The sequence below is a fragment of the Lutzomyia longipalpis genome, chromosome 2 (assembly GCF_024334085.1).
Source record: "Lutzomyia longipalpis isolate SR_M1_2022 chromosome 2, ASM2433408v1".
Lineage (NCBI taxonomy): Eukaryota > Metazoa > Arthropoda > Insecta > Diptera > Psychodidae > Lutzomyia > Lutzomyia longipalpis.
The window spans coordinates 14,775,316-14,796,926 of record NC_074708.1 but is presented as its reverse complement, the minus strand read 5'-3'; the positions used below and the strand labels follow the sequence as shown (position 1 = coordinate 14,796,926).

Sequence of the window (21,611 nt, the reverse complement as noted above, 5' to 3'; positions counted from 1 at the left end):
TCTTATTATAACCAGGATTTTGTCTGCCGACAAAATCCAGAATATCTTATTAAAACCAGGATTTTGTCTGCCGACAAAATCCAGAATATCTTATTATAACCAGGATTTTGTCTGCCGACAAAATCCAGAATATCTTAATATAACCAGGATTTTGTCTGCCGACAAAATCCAGAATATTTTATTATAACCAGGATTTTGTCTGCCGACAAAATCCAGAATATTTTATTATAACCAGGATTTTGTCTGCCGACAAAATCCAGAATATCTTAATATAACCAGGATTTTGTCTGCCGACAAAATCCAGAATATTTTATTATAACCAGGATTTTGTCTGCCGACAAAATCCAGAATATCTTATTATAACCAGGATTTTGTCTGCCGACAAAATCCAGAATATTTTATTATAACCAGGATTTTGTCTGCCGACAAAATCCAGAATATCTTAATATAACCGTGATTTTGTCTGCCGACAAAATCCAGAATATCTTATTATAACCAGGATTTTGTCTGCCGACAAAATCCAGAATATCTTATTATAACCAGGATTTTGTCTGCCGACAAAATCCAGAATATCTTAATATAACCAGGATTTTGTCTGCCGACAAAATCCAGAATATTTTATTATAACCAGGATTTTGTCTGCCGACAAAATCCAGAATATTTTATTATAACCAGGATTTTGTCTGCCGACAAAATCCAAAATATCTTAATATAACCAGGATTTTGTCTGCCGACAAAATCCAAAATATCTTAATATAACCAGGATTTTGTCTGCCGACAAAATCCAGAATATTTTATTATAACCAGGATTTTGTCTGCCGACAAAATCCAGAATATCTTATTATAACCAGGATTTTGTCTGCCGACAAAATCCAGAATATCTTATTATAACCAGGATTTTGTCTGCCGACAAAATCCAGAATATCTTAATATAACCAGGATTTTGTCTGCCGACAAAATCCAGAATATCTTATTATAACCAGGATTTTGTCTGCCGACAAAATCCAGAATATCTTAATATAACCAGGATTTTGTCTGCCGACAAAATCCAGAATATTTTATTATAACCAGGATTTTGTCTGCCGACAAAATCCAGAATATCTTAATATAACCGAGATTTTGTCTGCCGACAAAATCCAGAATATCTTATTATAACCAGGATTTTGTCTGCCGACAAAATCCAGAATATTTTATTATAACCAGGATTTTGTCTGCCGACAAAATCCAGAATATCTTATTATAACCAGGATTTTGTCTGCCGACAAAATCCAGAATATCTTAATATTTTTATTCTTTTTTTTTTTTTAATTATGCGAAATTTGATTGTTTCATCGAATAACTCTTCCCATACAAAATTTGGTACTCCTTAATTTGGCTAAAAGCATATTAAATAAATATTATGATCATACTCATTCTTGCAGAAATATATTTTTTATTAAAAGCTTCCTTATGAGCTTCATTGTAACTCTCTTCGGAGTTTTGTGCAAATTTAAGAAAAACCTATTTCTAGAGCTTTCAGAGCTTCATTATGCCACTATACAGTAGATTTTACATTAAATAGCCAGAAAATTAAAAAACGCGGATACAATAGCAAAGTGAGAGAGAAAAATTCACGAGAGACGGGATTACAATTTACGTTACTTTAAGAATTCGTTCTTCAGTGCTGTTTCCTTCAATACTTGTTTAAATTTAACAAAATTAACATTATTAACATCGGGATTCACAGACATAAAACTATTATACAATTTGATAGATGTGTATCTTAGGCTGTGGAGCCCGTATTTAGTACTTTTGGGTTTTATGTTTACTATTGCCTGTGATTGCCTAGTGCTCTTGTGCCCTGTCTGTCTTGCTAAGTGTAAATTGGAGTGAGACAAATTGTGTATGACTTTGTGGATATGTGTGATCTTTTGGGAAACTATGAGATTTTCAAATCTGACTACATCTATGTCCTTATATATGAGGCCCGTGCTGCAACGGGCGTCAAGGTTCCTTATGATTCGCAGGAATCTGTTCTGGGCGATCTGCACCTTTTGCCTCAAGTCCTTCTTTGTCGAGCCCCACATCATAGCCGCATAGCTCATAATGGATTCGAAGAGCCCACTATAGATTTTCATCCTAACGGGGAGAGACGAGTGACGGTTGTGATCACGGCGCATCACCCCCGTTAAAGCCGACAGCCTTCCTAATTTCATGCCTTCATAATTTTAGTTTGAGAGGTTTGAGATCAATTTCTCTCAGATTCATAATTTTCCACATCATCAAACGGCATAAAATAGCTTAAAACGCTCTTAAAAGGACCTCCAAAACTCACTTTTACCATAAAAGAAAAAACTCGATAAAAAAACTTTTACCCTGAATACCAATTCTATTTGATTTTTTTTTATTTTTGGAGACTTTATAAAAGTTTGGAGACTAGTTAGCTGTGATTCTTTCTTCAAAGAAGCACAGCTTCTGTGTACACTCTAAAATGCAAAGTCGTCAGATCGGGCTCAAACTTGGCATGAGCACGAATTAGAGTTCCCACATTCCAAAAAACGTATGCGCCAAAAAAGTGTCCGGCCGGCCGTTTTTTATGGTGAATACCAAAATTCTTTTATCTTTTTCGCTGAATATTGAAATGACCTTTTATCATAAAAAAAAAAGAAATTTTTACGCTGAACATGGTCCTTAAATTGCACGAATTAGACGAATTAAAGTTTTATTTAAGAACATACTCCTACATATTCTGTGTAGAAAAATCAAGTATTTTTTACGCCAAATTGACAAACCCTTTGCAAATGTCCCAAAAATCCTCAAATAAAATTCAAAGTGCGTGTTTTTGAAAGACAAGCTCCCGGGAAAAGGTATTTTTGACTAAAATACGCAAAAATACAATCAAATTAGGATTGTTTTGTACATAAAAAGAATCTAAAGGTTAGTAGTAATTAATTTCGCGTGAAAATCATGCATAAAAATAATTTTTTCAACAAAAATGAGAAAATTGAGAATTGGTGAAAAGTAATCTAACCTCACTTGTTGGCAGGACGGCACAGGATGACGACAAAAAGGAGGAATTTGGGGGATTTAAATAGCGACAATTGGGATCAGGAGGATGCCCCCGAGGAGAAGGGCACCTTCCGGAAGGCTTCAGAGGACGAAATCAAGAATAGAGTGATCAGAACTGCCCGACGACGCGTCGTGCCAACAACAGATTCAAAAGATGCTCCCCCGCCGGGAATTTTCAGTGGTTTTGGGGGTTTCACGAAGACAACAACAGCACCAGCTGCCATGAGTTCCCCATTTGCTTTCCTCAGTAAGGCATCAACATCGCCCACTGTGACGTCTACAAATGGACCCCCAAAAGCTCCCGAGGAGAAGAAAAGTGACGATGGGGCGAAGAATGGGGGGAATGAGTATCACAGGAAGTTGGTGGAATTGAACAAGTCCTTGCTGGCGTGGGTGAAGAGTAAGATTGAGCAGAATCCCCTTATTATACTGACGCCCATCTTTACGGACTACGAGAAGCACTTGAAGGATATTCAGAAGTTGGATGTGCCCCAAACTCCTCCGGCTGCAGCAACGACGGTGTCACCACTGAAGGGTTTCTCTTTTGGAATGCCGCCAACTAACAGTACACCACTTGGAGAGACCACAGCAAAACCAACGGCATCGGCACCTATTTTTGGCTCCTCCCTGACAGCTTCAGCATCCACGGGATTCTCTTTTGGTGCAGCGAAGCCCTTCACATTTGGCAATGTTGCCAAGCCAGCGAGTTCGGAGGATGACAAGGCAAAGGAGGAGAAGGGTGAGGAGAATGACGAGGAGAACGATGAACCGCCCAAAGTTACCTTCACGCCGGTCGTTGAGGAGGACAGCGTCTTCTCGAAGCGCTGCAAGGTCTTCATAAAGAACGACGATGGGTACAAGGAGCGTGGTATTGGTACACTCTACCTCAAATCCGTCAATGATGGCAAGAAAATTCAGCTAATTGTGCGCGCCGACACGAGTCTGGGCAATGTACTTGTCAATCTTCTCCTCACAAAAGGCGTTCCAGCTAAACTCCTGGGTAAGAACAACGTGATGATGGTCTGCGTTCCCAGTGCGGACTTTGACAAACCCGTCTCAATGCTGCTACGAGTGAAGAACACAGAGGAAGCTGAGGAACTCCTCGCGGCCATTGAGAAGTACGCCACGGACTGAGCGCGCAGTGAGTGTTTTAAAACATGAAGAACTTTGTATTCTTTTTCTGTCATACATTTAATTTTTAGAGAAGCGATTAATCTATACATGTGAATATAATATAAATATTAAATAATGTCACGGAGACACGAAAGAAAAGAAAAAAAAGATAAATCCCCTGTAAATGGAATAAAAGAGACCCATTTAGTTGGGCAGACGCTTCTTAATGAGCTTTTCGAGCTTCTTAATGCGACCCTTATCCCCGTCTGGGCTGTCGGGAAGCTTTGCACCTGTACTCGATGACACGGCATCCAGGGCGAGTGAGAGATTCTCCTTGGGTGCTGTTCGCTTGAAGAGTTCAGCCAGTTGAGCTTGATCGACACGCCGCATTCCCTTCATGTCAAGAACTTTGTGGAATTCCACGAGCGTACTGTCCGGAAGGAGTTTCAGGAATTGCTCCGTGAAGACATTTGCGGGGATTACAGGCGCCATTACGACTTTAATGATCATCTCAGCCTTCGTCATGCCCTTTATGACGATCTTCGTGAAGCTAGCAGGAGCTTTGCGGTTTACCTATTAAGTAGGATTGAAGTTTTACATTTTATCATGATTTTATCCAGGAATTCGTTGATTTATGTTCAGGTTTTGGGGTAATTTGCTTCAGAAAACGTTCTTGATTTATTAATTCTCTGGACTTGAGGGTTAAAGGGGAAAAATCCCTTCAGAAACATTGATTGAGCAGACTGTTAATGTGACGTAATTTAGCGCAAAAAGACTGGGCATTGTTGGTAAAGAGGACCTAGTTCCTTACGAGACATGAGACTGAATTGAGTCTCGTAGGGAACAAGAATCATACGAAGGAAGATCTAGCGCTTCGATTAGACTAGCCGTTGAGGGAGACGTTCAAATAACGTGAAAAATTCTGGAAAAGTTTGTTTTAATTAGTCTGGGTCCTAGACCTAGCAAATCTGCTGAAGCTTTCGTATAAGGAACCTGCCCTCCTATTCCATTCCATGCATGAATGGATGGTACACTATCAGTTCTGTCAGAACTGTTTACATCGGCTTGTTCAGAGCTAGAGGCGATTACAGTTTGTGAATAAGTTCAGAGCCTACCACCTCTAGGGCTTTCACTACCACCTCTAGGGATATGATCTCTGGGCTGCGGATTTAGGATAAAATTCTCCGGGTCACACGGTTTTAATTTTTTTTTGCTTTAATTTTCGGCTGTGTCAGAAAACTAAAAAATCGGAAATTGAAAAAGACTGTAGTTTAAGAAGTTTCGATTTTCTTAGATAAAAGAAAATCGTCTTAAGTCAGATTTGAGTTATACTAACCAGAATAACCTTCTTTAAGGTAGAATACAGTTTTCTTCAAGCTAGGTTTAAGTGTTTAAAGGCAGTCCTAAGAATTTTAAACAAGGCCTTTGTTGTAGACTAGACTTTTTTTAAGGTCAGACTTTTAAGGTTTCAGTGTTAGATTAGGCTGAACTGAGTCTGAATGCGTCTTTAAAGTCTGACCTAAAGGAAATAAGGTTCGACTTCAAAATTAGGCCTGGCTTAAGTCCTTAATTAAATCAGGCTTAAGTCTTTTAGTCAAACTTATAAGTTTTGAGTTGTTACAGAATTTACGTTACAATTGATAAAAATAAAGCTTTTATTTATAGTTTTAATGGTTAAGAACAGGCTAAGTATAGAATGCACTTGACACTAACTCAGCATGACCTTGTTAAAAAAAAAAACTTAAGACTAAAACTGAACTGAGACTGTTCTAAAAATTAGCCTTACTGGCTGCAGTGAAGTAATTAAGAGCGAATAGACTAATTCACTTCAAACGATTCTGAATTTGACTACATTCAAGGAATCACGTTCCAGCCTAGACGATTACCGATATCTGATTAATCTGGAATGAATTCTTGGTAGGAAATCCCAGATTTTTTTTTACTCAGAAGGATATCCTTCTTCGATTTTAACTACAGAGCTCCAACAACAAGATAGCTCTCCTCTTACCTGAGATCCAATTGAGGGTAGATCCAGGAGAACCGTTTTAAGACTATGCGTGTCAAGGAGAAGTTGCTCACAGCCCAGAACATTGCTGTCCTGCACACTGGTGAGGCGGCACTTGTAGAGATGATTGATGTACTTTGGAATGAAGGAGTTGACGAATTTGTGACAAAACTGGATGTAGTATTTGCGCGATGTAGCCAAGTTGTCACGAATGGTTGGGATTGTTTGTTTGAAGTGACTAATGATGGAATTAACGAAGGTGCTCTGATCACCTACATTGCTGATTGTCTGCCATTGAATCTTGCTCATGACAATCAAAGCTGGTTCACATCCCGTCTCGAGATCCTGCACGAGGTATTGGATACAATTGGAGATTATACGATGGTAGACATCTTTTTCCTCGCCCAGATCAATCTTTTCCGTGAATGCTGCATCAACTTTCTCCTTGAGTTTATCCTCGAGCTGCTGTACCGTCTCCAGGCAGTACTCTGCTGTGGTGAGGATACAACAGATGGTGATGATTTCTTCCTTTGTGAATCGCGCTACTTCACCCTCTTTGAGGAAGCTGTGAATAACCTGCCCGGCGGCTGTGGAGAGATTCTGCAGATCCCGCGTGAGGAGGGACATACTGGTACTGATGGAGCTCGGAGTGTAGGATGTTGTGAGTTTGGGGATGCGACTTTCGAGGATTTTTGCCGCATATTCCCGGAGGTATTTCTTGAAGATCATCGCCAGATCATACATGGGCTTCCCATTGCTCAGCTGAACGCACTGCACCATGCACTTCTTGTAGAAGACAAAGAGATCAGCACAGCTGGGGAATACCGTTGTCCGTGCCACGGGATCTGCTGGAACTTTTGCCTGGAGGAATTGTTCAATTAATTCTGCGAGATTTTTGTCAATGCTATCCGTGTAGATGTCCAGATGGGGTTTGAAGCAGCTCCCAATGAGGTCTGTGAAGGGGGATGCAACTGGTTTAACGATACCCTCTTCGGTTTCACTCTGAGCTGGTGATTCGGAGCTGCTCTGTGGCATTCGGGCTGCATGAAGTCTCGCCGATGCTTCATGCGCGGGACTTTTGGCACCACTACCATCTTGGAGGGTTATTCCGGTGAATCTCTTGGCTAGGAGAGCCTCGAAGGCTGTTGTCTTGCCAATAGCGTAAAGCAGGAGCTTCACGTCGATCTCCACACGACGTCTGGCCATCAGCTTTGTAAGCTGCTCATGCGTTGTGTGGCAGAATTGCACAGTAATACGCTCGGAGACTTCCCAATCCAGTGGGAAGATCTTCCCGAATTTATCTTCAAAATCCAACAAATGACGCTTAATCCACGCATAGCGTTTATCAATCTTATCCAACCACGCAATGTCCTGATTCTCATGGAAAAGTTGAACGTACTCCTGAAGCTGAAGATCTGTGCAAGGAAAAGAAGGAACTTTTAAAGATTTCTTTTATGGAAACTTTGTCCCGGATACTCACTGATGAACCATTTAAGTAGATCCCGCTTGACTTTGGGCTCAAGAACAGAGACAACACGACAAGCATCCGCCAGCTGGGACAGGCTCATCTTGACGGTGTTCTGCTGCCCTGGTGTGAAGACATTCTTAAAGTCCTCCGTAATCTGCGTGGCTAGTTCAGCATGAATCTGCGCTACTTTATCCGATAGCGTCTTAATGTGAGCCACCTCGGAGAATTGCTGGAAGTGATGATTAACCTCCGTGATGGCCTGCAAAGGGTTAAGAACTTCCCCATAGAGGCGCTTCTCTGCCAATTTTGTGAGACTCTCAACACCCCCAACGAGCATGTGGAGGTGATTGAGTGTCGTGATAGCCGACGTGAGATTCTTCTTGGCCGAATCCAGCTGTTTGATGTCACGCGTAATCTCCTTCACCATATCTTCGGTCTTCTCGGCACGTGTCTTAATCTCCGTGATTTGACTCGAGAGCTGCATAATGGTCCTCTGGGCATCCTCGAGGGCCTTCCTCCCGTCCTGTCCAGTGTTTGTCTGCCCACGCACAACACTGCGGATGTTGTCGTCAATCACCCCCACTTCGCATTCCATTTTAGCAATGACATCATCAATGTTAGACAGGGATTGCTCATTAGGGAATAGCTGGTTGATGTAGTCCGTTGTGTTGAAGTCAGGCTGATCCAGGGGACTGCTAGCACCGGGATTCTGCAGAACTTGATCAATTGCCGCCTGTACGTCACTTGTGAGGACAATTGTGGCAATTCTGCTCTCCCCCTGGCCACTGTCCAAGTCATCCTGGGCACCCAGCATCACTGGAAACAGGGGAAAATGCCCAAAATCTCACGAGAAAATTCACAATGAAAAGTAAACACTCACAAAAACACTGATGATGTGTTTTGTGAGGTTATGAATAATTACGGCTGATCCGTCACTTCAAAGGGGTTTATCATTCGGGAAAAATTGTGTTCAAAAATTATTTTTTTGAGATTATTGAAAAAGTGAAAAAAAAAGAAAATGTGAAGATTTTTTAATTTCAAATGGCATTAAAATTTAGAGAAAAATAGCTGGAATACGAGAAATTTAAAAATATTAGATGAGAATAAAAAATATTTTTATCCATAGTATCCATATTATCCTAACTTGATTAAGCAATTATCCAATGACTCCAATGAATTAAAAATTAGATGTCTACACATAGAAGTACTTTGGATAAAAAATTTGCCTTATCCAAATCCATCTAACCTACTATTTTTTAAATTTACCTGAAAAACTTACCTTTGATGTAGTATTTTATCCTTGAAACTAACTTAACTTAACTTTATCCTAGAAATCAATGCTTTAGTGATTATTTTTCCTGATAAAAGAAATGATGGATAAATTCTATTGGGGTGTGAATCGAAGTTAAATATTTTAATGTACGTATTTTGAAGGTTTTATCCGGATTTTTTGCCTTTCGCCAAGTTTATCCTGAATTTTTATCTAGTCTATCCTAGCTTTTTCAAGACACTTTGGATAAAATTGTGTATGGAATAATAATATTCAGGGATAAATCTATCGGTGCGTGTCTAAGGTAGAAATTATCAAAATCAGTGAATGACGAATAATAAATTTTAAATTTTTATGAAGATTTTTATCTGACTTTGGATAACATATTTTCAATATTAATTAAAACTCCATTTTGGGCTAAATTGGTACATTGGTCCAAATATTTTTATTATTAGCATTTTTCTTCACAATTTTATCTCTTAATTTTTATACAGGTAACATTGAATATATGTATATAATTTCACCTTCTTGTATCTCCTCTATGATTCACGTAATGATAAAAAAAAAGATCTTTTGCGCGTGTTAATTTTTTTTGGGAGGAAATTCAATGAATAAAGTAGGGAAAATTCCATTAAAATCTATTTTACAATTTTTTACTTAACTTTTTTTTCTTCTTTAATATCTTACCATCAACTACAGGAGATAATTCGTGTAAAAAAAAAACAAAGATACATTATCTTCCTTTTTCTTCATTTTCAAGTTACTTTTGAGAATTAATCAGAAGAAAAAACATTTTTTTATTAATAAAAAAAAAAACATTACAACGTCTTAAGCAGCTAAAGGGTTTCTTTTACTCAACTTTTGTGATTTTCTCTCTTTGTCTCAAAAAGAAAAATCATTTTCTTTATCGTCTAAGTTATTTGTTTGTTTTTTAATGATTTTATTGTATATAATAATATTTTACCTAATAAATAGTGTGTCTAAAATTCTCATCAAATAATGTTCCTTGGCGCCTACATTTTGATCCTAAAAACTTTGAGAAATTGCCCTAGAAGAGGATTTTGTTGTTTCTTTTTTTTTTACCTAAAAAAAATGGGTCACACACGGTTATCTACCTTGTACTGTATTGAGAATAATTAAAGCCCCCAGGAGCACCACCAGGACGTGAGATTGACGATGAGGCGTCGGCATCCTTGCTGGCGGAATGTGAATCACATTTCTTCAGGTAATCGAGAATTCCCTTTGTCCACTTTATATGCGCCACCGCTGATGCCTCAGACTGCAAGAAAAATTCTTCTTAATCATTGAAATGTTCTCCGGGAGGAATTCTGAGAGAGAGAGGAAGCTTCTAAACTTACGCTGGCGGTGAGATTCATAAAGTTGTAGTACTTCTCGAGAACCTTCACCATGTCGTCGAATGTGGCGTCCCGCAGATACGGTCGCACCTTACGCTGATTCTCCTCGCTATTCATAACGAGATGTCCCAGTAGGAGGCACACGTGGCTGGCCAGCATTGTATGCTCCATGTGATGTCCAGCTTTCTGGAGCACTGGAAAGAACGCAAAGAAGTCGTAAAGAAAACAAGAAAAGGAAGAAAAAATATTTTCTCTTACATTTCGTCACTGTTTCCTCAACCTCCACTTGAGACGTCTTATTCTTCTTCTCATACTTCTTCGGATCAGACTCCAGGAGATCATCTGTGTTCTGTTCAGCCAATCTGGAAGATATTAAAGCAATTAGGCTACTTTTATTTCAAAAATTAATAAGAGATTTGAGGCAATATTTTGTTTCAAATTTTGTTTACGCGCGCTTTTCGTTTCTTTTAAACTGTGAAATATGCGCTCTAAAGTTTCATCGATATGTTTCAATTAAGATTTTATTAAAACACATTTTTGTGAATTTTTAATTTCATTTCGCCAAAGATTAGAACATGAATATCCAAAAGAAAATCAGTCAAAAAATGATCAGAGAATGAACAAATAAATTTAGTTTTTTACCAAACTTATCGATGAAACATTAACGTCAATGTTTTACACATTAAATGAGATAAAAAAATACAATATATTGACGTTTTTTAAAGCATTTTTTAAAACCATTCTTGATGATTTTTCCCTGCCGATTCCAGTTGAATATGTTTCAATTCAATTAAAATCGATGAAACTTTAGCGATTTTTCACAGATTGAAGGAAACAAAAAGGGGATAATAAAAATCTCGCATTTAACAGAATGTTTCTTCAATTTTATTAGGTATTTTCTTCATTTATTTATTCTCTTAAAAAATCTTGTTTTATCTCATCGATGAAACATTAGCTTAAATGTTTCACGAATTTAAAGAGAATAAAAAGCACAATATTAATGTTATTTTTAGCATTTTTTTAAGTAAAAAAAACCTTTTTTTGATTTACTAGCTGTTTTTAGTTGAAAATCTATCAATTCCTTATTTTATTCATCTACAAGACGCCTGTCCTGATTTTTAATCCTTTGAAACATTAATATTACCTACATTTTAACCCTTCGTGTCTACATGAAACATAGAAACATTCGATCTTAAGATCACGATATTTATTCTATGGATGCTCTCAGAGGATATTTTTTTTTAATACATATGTGAAACATACGCGTTAAAGTTTCATTGATAGATTTCAGTAAATTTTAAAACATTTTTTGAAAATAATTCATACGAAGAGATTCGCAAGTAAATCATCATAAATAAATATACAAAAATGTTTCAAAAATATTGTGACTTATCGATGAAACTTTATCGAAAATATTTCACAGATTGAAGGACACCAAAAGGGAATAAATCAAAATTTAACAGAATATTCCTTATTGAGAAAAATAAATCGAATGCTGTCTAGTTTCTTGACTGATTTTGATATTCCTTCAATTTTATTGTTAATTCTATTTTGAAAAATCTTGTTGATGAAACATTAGGGCAAATGTTTCACAAGTATAAATAGACGAAAAATACATTTTTTCGTAATTTTTTTTTGCATTTTTTGAACAAAGAAAATGCAAAAAAAACTGATTTCAGAGGAAAATACAAAATCTCTGTCGATTTCTTTTTTTTCTTCCTTTAACCCTTTGGCGTTCAACGTGAAACATAAAAACATTGAAACATGCGCTCTTTTATTACGATTTTTATTCTGTGGATGTTTTCAGAGGACTTTTCAAAGACAGAACGTTTTCTTTGGCTTTTTTGCGTGAATTTGATGCATTTGTAACTTGGGAAAACAATTACAATCATAAATAATTCAAAAAATAAAATGTTTCACTTTGGGTCAGCGTATGACCCAAAAAACGCGAAAGGGTTAAAGCACTAAAATTACATTTTAAATTTTGTTTCAACTCACCTGGCCATTTCTTCGCACTTGTAGAAGAACTCCACAAGGGCCTTGATGGCTGGAACTTTATCAAAGACGCTCCCAAAGTCCGAAAGAGCATTCGCCTCCATGATGATCGTGCGATTGGCTTTTGTGTGCATCGTGAGATTAATGAGCAGCAGCATAACGAGGATACTCAGCTCAAAGATGCACTTCTCGGGCACATAGTTGGGTGCCTGGAGGAGGAGATGGAGACTCGTGTCGAAGAGACCTTCCTTTGAGCCCAACACAACGGCTCCCATTGCGCGCTCATTGAAGGGATGCGTGAGACTAATGAGAACTTTGAGCGTTGGCACGAGGGCCTCGCGAATGACAACGCCGGGATTTTCCTTTGGTGTGTGGTCATTTGTGGGATAGAGAGCAATTTCACGATCACACAGATTGTATAACTTTACGAGTGTCTCAATGGCATGCCCATTGCGGTAGCCGAGAACATAGCTCTGATTCTGCTCATTCATCTCCATTACATTCTCCAAAACACGCAGGCAACGCTCAATTTTGCGCAGTTTATCCAGCAGAGCATCCGTCCAGCCAACGACGTAGTCAGAAATCTTTGAAAGAAAAAAATATTTTGTCAATTTTTTCTCTTCTTCTTGCTTTTCCTTTTCCCTCCTTACCTGACGACAACATTCGCAGATGGTATTAATGATGTGCTCAAGCCCACCCAAGTTCCTCAATTCCTCCTTGAACCATTCCCCGGCACGTTTGGACGTGAGACTCAGAAGTGTCTCCATGGCTAACGTTCCAACCGTGATGTTGTCCAAATTCAGATGTTGCGCCTTTCCCTGCCCCTTCACTTCTCCACACAATTCACGTACTTTGAGTTTATTCCTTTGTAGCTGCTGCTGACTCAATCCCGCATCATCAAGAGCATTCGCATGACTCACATCGGACTCCAGGAGGCTCAGCATGAGCTCCAGCGAATCCCGATCGAGATCCATATTGAGATTATCCTGCGACAGCACAAACATAATTGTTGCCGTACACAGACCCAAACTCTGATCTTTCGTCGCATCACGGAGGGCACGGAAGAACTTCGTCACAGTCCCATGGGCACGGAGGTGCATCCGGAAACCAGGTGCCATGCATTTGGAGGACAACTGAATGGCCGACAGGCAGCGTGTGGAGATGGGATTGTGTGGCTGTAGGGCGTCCAGGATGTACTCAACGTCATCATCCATCTCCTGAAACTCCCCAATTTCCTGAATTTGATGCGCCTTCTTCACATTCCGCACACGTGTGTAGTACTTCTCCTGCTGCACCTCCTGCCTGCCCTCATGCGCTTCACTCCGCAGCCCCTCTCGTTCCCCAAGGGCGTCTGTGGGCTTTGGGAGACGCGACAGGGTGGAGCTTGTACCCTCAAAACTGAACTCATCCGCAGGTGGTACCTTTGTGGGATCACCTGACGAGCTGCCCTTGTTGTCGTCGTCCCATTTGTGTTTGTACACGTGGCGTTTCTTTCCGCCATCTGAAAGAACGATGTGGCCTTTAAAATTACCTACTAGGAATTTTTGATGTTTCACAGAAACTTTTTGTTTGCTTGGACAAAGATGGATAAAGTTGACGATTTAACGATTTTTTTTTTGGTTAAAAGAATTTTAATGAAGTTTTATTAAAGAAAATTGCCGAAGATTGAACCAGAAATCTCTTCTAGGGGTATTAAAATAATTTTTTTTAAATTATGAGAACGCTAAAAATTAATTAAAATTTAATTTTTGATCGTAAATTTTGACCACAATATGTTTTTAAATTTTTAAATCATACCACCGAAAGGAACATTAGACCATGTAGAGTTAGTTAGAGAATATTAGAAATTTTTTCAAAAAAAAAATTTCTTACATTTTTTAAATTAAAAAAAAAATGCTTTGATTTACCCTAAATTGGTTAACCCATAAAACTTTACTTATTCTGAAATGTACGAAAGTTCTAAAAATATAATTCTGCTGCAATTCAACGCTCTTTTTTTTATTCAAGAAAAGAGATTAAGTTAAAACATTCTACATAAAAAAATATTTTTTTCATTTTTTTTTTTGAATATGAGCTAACGAATACTTAGGGGAGGACGGGGTAATTTGGCCACTTTGGCGGTTTTAGGGATATATCAAGCAAGTATGGTAGTATGAAGAAAACCAAATAGATCTATTTTGTAGGAAATTTTCCGGCCTACAACTTCCCCATATAACACTTTTCTCTATCTCGATGAGAAATGGGTGAATTTTCCATTCTCCTGGACCCTTAGTTTAGTGTCCAAATTACCCCGAGCACGGGTAATTTGGACACTTTGGCGCACAAATTATTAAACATGAAAATTTTTGAACAATAAAAAAATTTTATTTTTTCGATTATTTTTTTGGAAGATAGGTTATTTATCTAAGATTCATTTCCAGAAATTTGCCAGATAAAAATATTTAACAGAGCCTCAAACTTTAACATTTTCTGAACCATAAACGGGCAAAGTCTAAAAAAGGCCATTTTTCAAATTATCGTAAATTTCTTTTTTTAGATAAAATTTTTTATCCTACTTTGCTTATAATCTGTAAGAAAACATTAAAAGGCACAACCACAATAAATATCTTAAATGTGCGTCGGAAAATGTGCCGGAAAAACTCAAGTGGCCAAATTACCCCACTCCAATTTTCCGGATAAAACCATTTCCACAGGAAAATCTGTTTGCGATATCGGAAAATGGATGTCACTATCGTGTTTATGATGGATCAATGACCTTTTATGGCTTAAATGTTAATTTTTAGGTGTTAAAAATTTTTCGAAAATGACGTAGATTCAAAATGCCAAAAGCACTTGAAAAAGTGAAAAAATGATTTTTATCAAATAAAAGAAAATCTAATGATCGGATTTTCCTCAAACTTGGTACGATTGATTATCTCTATGGGGAGTATAAACTGTGGAGAAATGGATTTTCTAGCATTTACCATACTTGAAATATTCCCATTAATGACTTTGCCAAAGTGGCCAAATTACCCCGTCTTCCCCTACATATTGAAGGCTGTTGCATTTAAATAAACAGGTTTTAGTGAAATTCTAACGTTTCCATTTCTAACGATTAACGTTAATTTTTTTTTGTTCTAGCATTTAACATTTATTCACAAATGTTTGACATTATTTGAACGTTTGACATTTTATTTTTCCGTATGACTTTTGTGTTTGACAATTTTTTCTAGTGTTTGACGTTTCTTAACTAAACTTTGACATTTCCTTTCAAACGTTTGATATCTTTTCTTGGTGTTTAAAATACCTTTTCTAACATTTGACGTTTATTTTATTCATTGACGTTTGTTCTATCGTTTGAAGTTTCTTTCCCAAAGTTAGCCATTGTTTAGCTTAGACGTTTTTTCTTACTAGCGTTTGACGTTTTATTTATAATGTTTAACGTTTATTCTAATGTTTCCTCAGTTGATGGATTTCTTTGGGATCTACCGGATCTACATAAAACGAATTCTAACGTTTGACATTCAGTCTAACATTTTTTATGTCTTTTTTTTTTAATTTTAACGATTATTCTAACATTCGATGATTCTTTTTCAATATTTGACGTTTCTTTTCTATAGTGTAATGGAAAGAAATTTAATTCATTTAATATCCTGTGGAAGGACTCAGATTGTCCGAAACGTTCGTTTTTAAATTACAAATTTTTAATCTAAAAAAATTCTAAAACCATAATTTTCTCCTATTTGTTTTCTTGCCTCCAAAAATTAAAATATTTTTCGTAAAAAACAGCTAAATTTAATCGCGTTATAAACTCTCAACAATATCTTCTAAAATGGAGAAAAAATGTGGCTATTTATTCACACTCTCAAGTATGTGTGGTACTTGAGAGAACTATAAACAACAGCCTTAAAGAATACAAAATATCAAACCAGCATAAGAAGCGATAAGAAGAATTAAAACAGTCGTAGCATTTTATCGCTGTTTTTTTTTGTAAGATTGATAAAGGTCAGTTGTTTGAACCACTTACGGGGCTTTCTTATCACTTAAACAAATTCTTACAACATTTTAGCAGTGAGATTAGACAAAAAAAAACTTGAAACTTACCGGCATCCGTGACAAGAGCACGACTCTTGAAGATACTGCCCTTCTTCTTTGAGATCAGGAGCTTCACACTTGGTTTTTCTGAATTATTTTCCGCACTATTTCTCTCACTTTCACCTTCATTACCCTGATTTTTCATTTCGAGAGACTCCTGAGAAGTCTCATTGTTCACCTCCTTCTGCCCATACCGACCACGTCGGTACTTTGCGCGTGTCTTTCCGGGACTCTCTGTCTCCGCAGTGGGAGCTGCTTCATCCATGGCTGATGAGTTGTTTGTTGTGCCCTGAGGATTGTCCGGAGAAGCTGTGGGTTCCTCTTTTTGTGCTTCAGCAGCAGCTTCATTCTCCTGCTCATTCTTCGCCGCTCGACCACGTTTACGGCCGTAGCTGCGTGCCGGTGGTGCCTTTATGGGGGAAGCTTTGGCAGGTGCAGGAGCTTTGGGGGGACTTACTTGAGCCTTTGGGATATTTCCGTTGTTATTATTTCGCGTAACACGCCCAATGGGTGGTTCTTTGACCACTGGGGGTGGTGATGGTTCCTTCACTTCTTCCTGCGTTGACAAAAGAAAATTAATTGAAATTTTATTTAAAAAAAAAAAGAAAATTTATTAAATTCTTCCTTTACCTGAGTCGATTTCATGGCTCTCCGGGTAACACGACGATTTGGGGCCGGTGCCTCTGGTGCTTTTACCTTCGGTGGTGGCTTCTTCTCCTCAACAGCAGGCTTCACAGCTGTGTCTGTCTCTTCAATCTCCGAACACTCCGAGATGGCATTCAAACGTAGATTAATCTCCGACGGCGGGGCAACGAGTGAACTATGCTGCGATGTATCGATATCGCTCGTTCCGTCGCTGGATTCCCTCCTCCGGATGACACAGGTCTCCTCCAGTGGCAACCCACCGATGGCAACGGGTGTGGGAGTATTATTTGATGAGACACTCCCGAGAATGGAGCTCTGAGAGTCAAAATCCTTATCCGATGGGGATGCCAAAGTGCGGTAGAGTTCGTAATTATCCGTCCCTGGTTGCGGCGAAGCTCCCGTTTTCTTTACCGGTGGCAGCAGCAGGGTCACTTTGGGCGGTGAACTTGGCACAGGTTCCTGATTCCTTCGTGATGCCCGTGTTTGTCGACCCTCCGCCGGGGGAGCACTGAGCTTGGGTGATGCCGCCTTGGCAGCTGCTTTCTTCCTCCCACGCGTGGGTTTTGTTTCCGGCGGCAAATTCGTGCTATTTATGAAACCCTTAATGGTGTCTGTGCGAATCTTTATCTTGAGCCCCTCACTCTCCTCTTCAGGTCGCTTCGGCGGTGGTGCCTCGGGCACAGAAGGCGCCGGAGTTGGTTGCTCAGACAGAACTGCCAGCAATTCCGCCGTGGATGAGAGTGCCCCAACTGTGTCACCAATTGTAGCCGTTGGGGTTGGCGGTGGTGGTGGCAGAGTCTGCGGTGGAGCTGTATACGTCGGTGAGTTATTCACTTCATCGCTATCTGTACTCACGAGTCTCGATGTTCCCTACAAGAGGAAAAAAGCCACCAAATATTGCTTAATCTACCCCTCCGAAAAAAAAAGAGACAATTTATTGATTTGGGAGAAAGATTCTTGACCCATTGAACCACTTTTGTTCTCTCTTCCTCATCGTTCGATACGAATTACATTAACAAGACAAAAAAACTCCCCTAAAAATTCATGGCTAGTTTGTGCAATATAATGCCTTTCTCTTTTACTCCTTCAGCAAAGGGAGCTCGCAAGTTTGAGGGAAAAAAAAACATCCTGTAAGGTTGATGGTGAAGCACCTTTTGTTTATTTTCCTGTCTAGGCAAATATTTCCATTAGAGTAGATGATGAAACTTTAAATGAAATTAGGTTGTGCAAAAGGTTCGTAGGTTTCAATTAATTTCCAAAAAAAAAGTTTATTAAACTTTTGGAGCCCTGATGAAGATCCGCAGTTAGCCGAAAATAGCGACATCTCTCTTTGAACAGAAGAATGTTTATTGTTTTTGGTCATTAAATGAGAAAATTTACTATAGAGATCATTAGGATGTTTTGTACACTTAACCTTGCGTTTAATGGAACTTTTAATTGACTAAATAAAATGGACAAAAAAAGCTTTAAACATTAAAGCCATTGACGTACATTAATTACAGTTTAGAAGCATTTCAGAACAATTTTCGCAATAGGAGAGACTGGGGCTAAGGAAATCAGACAACAATTTAAGAAACGTTTAAAATCTTTTGAGAAAAAAGGATTAAAATAGAAGATATAGATTACTGAATTAATTAACGGCTGTTGCATTAAAAGTAACAGCTTTAGCATTTGTTATGGTCAATTCTAAGGTTTGACGTTCATTTTCTGATTCCAAACTTTTTCTTTATAAAGTTTGTGATTTATTTTCTACCGTTTGCCGTTATTTTTTACTAATATTTGAATATTTTTCTAATCTTTGAAGTTAATTTTTAACGTTTATAGTGTAAACATGCTTTTCTAACCTTTGGAAGTTTTCGTTCTAACGTTTGACGTTTCTTTAATTTTGTTAGAAAATCTTTTAAAAATTTTTTTGCCCAGGAAAAAAAATTCTTATCATCTCAAAAGAAAAACTTCATTGGCACGTTGTCAGAAGACGCAATTTTTTGTGCAGGTTTGTACTCGAACCAGCGACCTTAAGATTACGAGCTGCGATCTCTGTTCACTGCGCCACTGATCTTTCTATTTCAGCATGTTTATGATTAATTTTTCCAATTAAAAAATATTTAATCCCGCAATTAGGGGTTCCATTAGGGATTCCATAAGACGTATTTTAATTCCTTCTTCTTTCATAAACTTTGCACACGAACTTTCATACTAACTCTGTATTTTATGAGCGATATTTACCCTGTGAGTGTTTGCAAAAGCCTTCCTAATAAACTCAATTAAATGATTTCCATTCCAATTTCAGAGTTTTCTGGAAAACTTTCTATGTGTACATTCATCACTTTCCCCCAACTATTCTCGGTGATTTTTCTCAGTTTTCTCTATGACTCTTTTCTCAGCGATCAATTAACTCTGACCCACAAATTTTTTTCTTTAACCATTCACGAGATTCTGAAGCCATATACAAATAATTGTTAAAAGATTTAAAAGAAAAAAATGCTTGGAAGATATTTTTTTAAATAAAAAAAAATCTATCGATAAGGCACCTCCCTCGCAATGTTCACACGTCTTATCATCTATGTGAGGTTCCCGGAAAGTCATCACGAGAGCAGTGGAACTGATAAGATTGTGCTAATCACAATTTCTATGCTCTGGAACGCGATTTTCTTTATTGTAGTTTGTTGGAAAAATAATTTAATAATATTTCCTTTAGAGCCATAGAAGTGGGGGAAAATGCGTGCAATTGATACGACACAGATTTCTCCTGCTGCCCTCCGCTTTGCCACCAAAAACAAGCCAGCTGGCTTCCAATGGAGGACAAACGCGCGGGGTTTTTCATTGACAAACCTTTTTTTTTGCTTTTCACTTCTCACACACGGCACGGAATCACCCGAGAGCACCTTTGGGTGGTACTGAGGCACTAATTGTGGGTAAAAACTGTTGCACAGCCGTGGCAATGGGATTGGGGGTGGGTAGATTGAAAGAGAAAATGAGGAGAAAATTAATAAAAGAGCTTGAAAAGGGAAAAAGACGTGAACTGTGGTGGAAAATCCAAAATGTTTTGACGTGTTGAACTGTTATAAATTTGAAACATGGGCCATATCGGGGGCCTCCGGGATGGTGCGAACTGTCCCGATGGCTAGGTATACGTGTTATACAACATGGAGAGCCCCCGGAATGAGTTCGGAAAAGTGTGATGGGTATTGATGCGCTTTTTGGCGCTACGGCGAGAAAAATGCTTTTGGGAGGGGATTTTGTTACCTTAGAAATCCGCAGGACGATGGGAGGATGATCCACGGGGGTTGGTTTCGGCGGACTAGCAGCTGGCTCCGGTTGCACAATGACTTTCGGACGCTCCGGAGTGGGACTACGACTATTTGTTTCATTGTAGTTGACCACTTTCCTGTTCCTGGCCAGGTATCTCTTACTGGGTACAGCTGTTGCAGCTTCTGAGTATGCTTCCTTCGTCTTAGGAGCTTTGGGCACCTGCGGGGCATCTTCATTGATTGCTTTTGCTCGATTTTTTGTACTTTTGGGGACTTTCTTCTTTGCTGGCTTCTCTGGTTTCGGTTCTCGGGGTTTTCGTGGCCTTCCAGGGCCTCGTGGTGCCTGAGTTGCCTCCCCAGAAGTTGTCGCCTGCGTGTAGAATGCCGGTGGTTTGGCAGCCTCCACCGATGGGGAGGTCTGTGGGGAGGGAATGAGGAAAGGCTCTGCGGGTACGGTGTTGCGACTTTTGAAGAATTTCTTGGGTTTTGGTGCCTCAGCAGTGGGGGAAGTTGGATTCACGTGGGTTTCCTGTGTTGGGGATATGTATGCCGCTGGACTGGGTGGTTCCTGCTTTGGGCTGTACTGAGAAAAGCCACTACGCCCTGAAAATCAAAAGAAACATCCGAATTATGAACATTCTCCCACATATTTGGAGGCTCTTTCTCCTACCGTAGAGTGAGACCCCGCGTATGGAGGTGAAACTGGTGACCCCCCATTTGCCAACATTGGCAAAAGCTGCGGAACGGGCAGCCGTGGGGCGATTTGTATTCTCCTTCTCCTTTATCAGGGAATCAATGGGCACTGAGAAGCTCTGATTACGATTCTTATTCCATCGAGACATGTTCTCGCCACCTTGGGGCCAACTACAGCGCTACAAATATCGTACCTTGGGGGCCCTTTGTGGGGGCTGGAAGACCCCCGGAGAAGTAATTTTTTTTATATTTCCCCCGGACGCGAGAAAAGGCTGCGCGTACAGAAAAAATAAAAATATCGCACCAACACTTCCGAAATATCACGAATTTAGACTTTTCCCGTGCTTGGGGGCGCGCGGAAACACATTAATACGGCACGAAGGTGCCCCAACTTGGGAATTTGCACGCAATTGAGGCAAAATTGCTGGGAAATAATTGATTATTTATCGAAAATAATTTTTGACAACACAAATAAATCCGCTTTTGCACGTCGAACAAATGTATCCTTCTCATTCTTACATACGCCTATTCGTATCTTGCATTTCGCTACTTTCTCGGCCTGCCAAAGATCTCGAGCGACTTGGTACCATTAACCGGCTTCCAGTGAAAATTACTTATGACATCCGATGGAGGATTCTGTAATATTCCTACTGCTTCCTCTGTTTTTATACTGGAAAATTATTTTTATTGCTTT

At 38.9% G+C, this 21,611-nt stretch overlaps 3 protein-coding genes across 3 annotated transcripts; 1 reads left to right on the top strand and 2 right to left on the bottom strand.

The window, feature by feature from the left end:
* Positions 1–2,788: 2,788 nt before the first annotated feature.
* LOC129790898 (nuclear pore complex protein Nup50) lies at positions 2,789–4,392 on the top strand. Its single transcript, XM_055828733.1, has 2 exons — positions 2,789–2,916; positions 3,026–4,392. Exon 2 carries the CDS (start codon positions 3,037–3,039, stop codon positions 4,180–4,182), a length of 1,146 nt encoding a protein of 381 aa, XP_055684708.1. The 5' UTR covers positions 2,789–2,916; positions 3,026–3,036; the 3' UTR covers positions 4,183–4,392.
* On the bottom strand, positions 4,224–8,568 carry LOC129790834 (vacuolar protein sorting-associated protein 53 homolog). Its single transcript, XM_055828611.1, has 3 exons — positions 7,647–8,568; positions 6,170–7,581; positions 4,224–4,734 (listed from the first exon to the last, which is right to left on the bottom strand). The coding sequence occupies exons 1-3, from the start codon at positions 8,446–8,448 to the stop codon at positions 4,366–4,368; spliced, it is 2,583 nt and encodes an 860-aa protein (XP_055684586.1). The 5' UTR covers positions 8,449–8,568; the 3' UTR covers positions 4,224–4,365.
* Positions 8,569–9,314: 746 nt separating this feature from the next.
* LOC129790820 (protein wings apart-like) lies at positions 9,315–21,429 on the bottom strand. Its single transcript, XM_055828577.1, has 9 exons — positions 20,895–21,429; positions 20,220–20,827; positions 16,959–17,843; positions 16,338–16,884; positions 12,905–13,755; positions 12,258–12,838; positions 10,518–10,621; positions 10,263–10,453; positions 9,315–10,183 (listed from the first exon to the last, which is right to left on the bottom strand). The coding sequence occupies exons 1-9, from the start codon at positions 21,064–21,066 to the stop codon at positions 10,016–10,018; spliced, it is 4,107 nt and encodes a 1,368-aa protein (XP_055684552.1). The 5' UTR covers positions 21,067–21,429; the 3' UTR covers positions 9,315–10,015.
* Between the last annotated feature and the right edge of the window lie 182 nt (positions 21,430–21,611).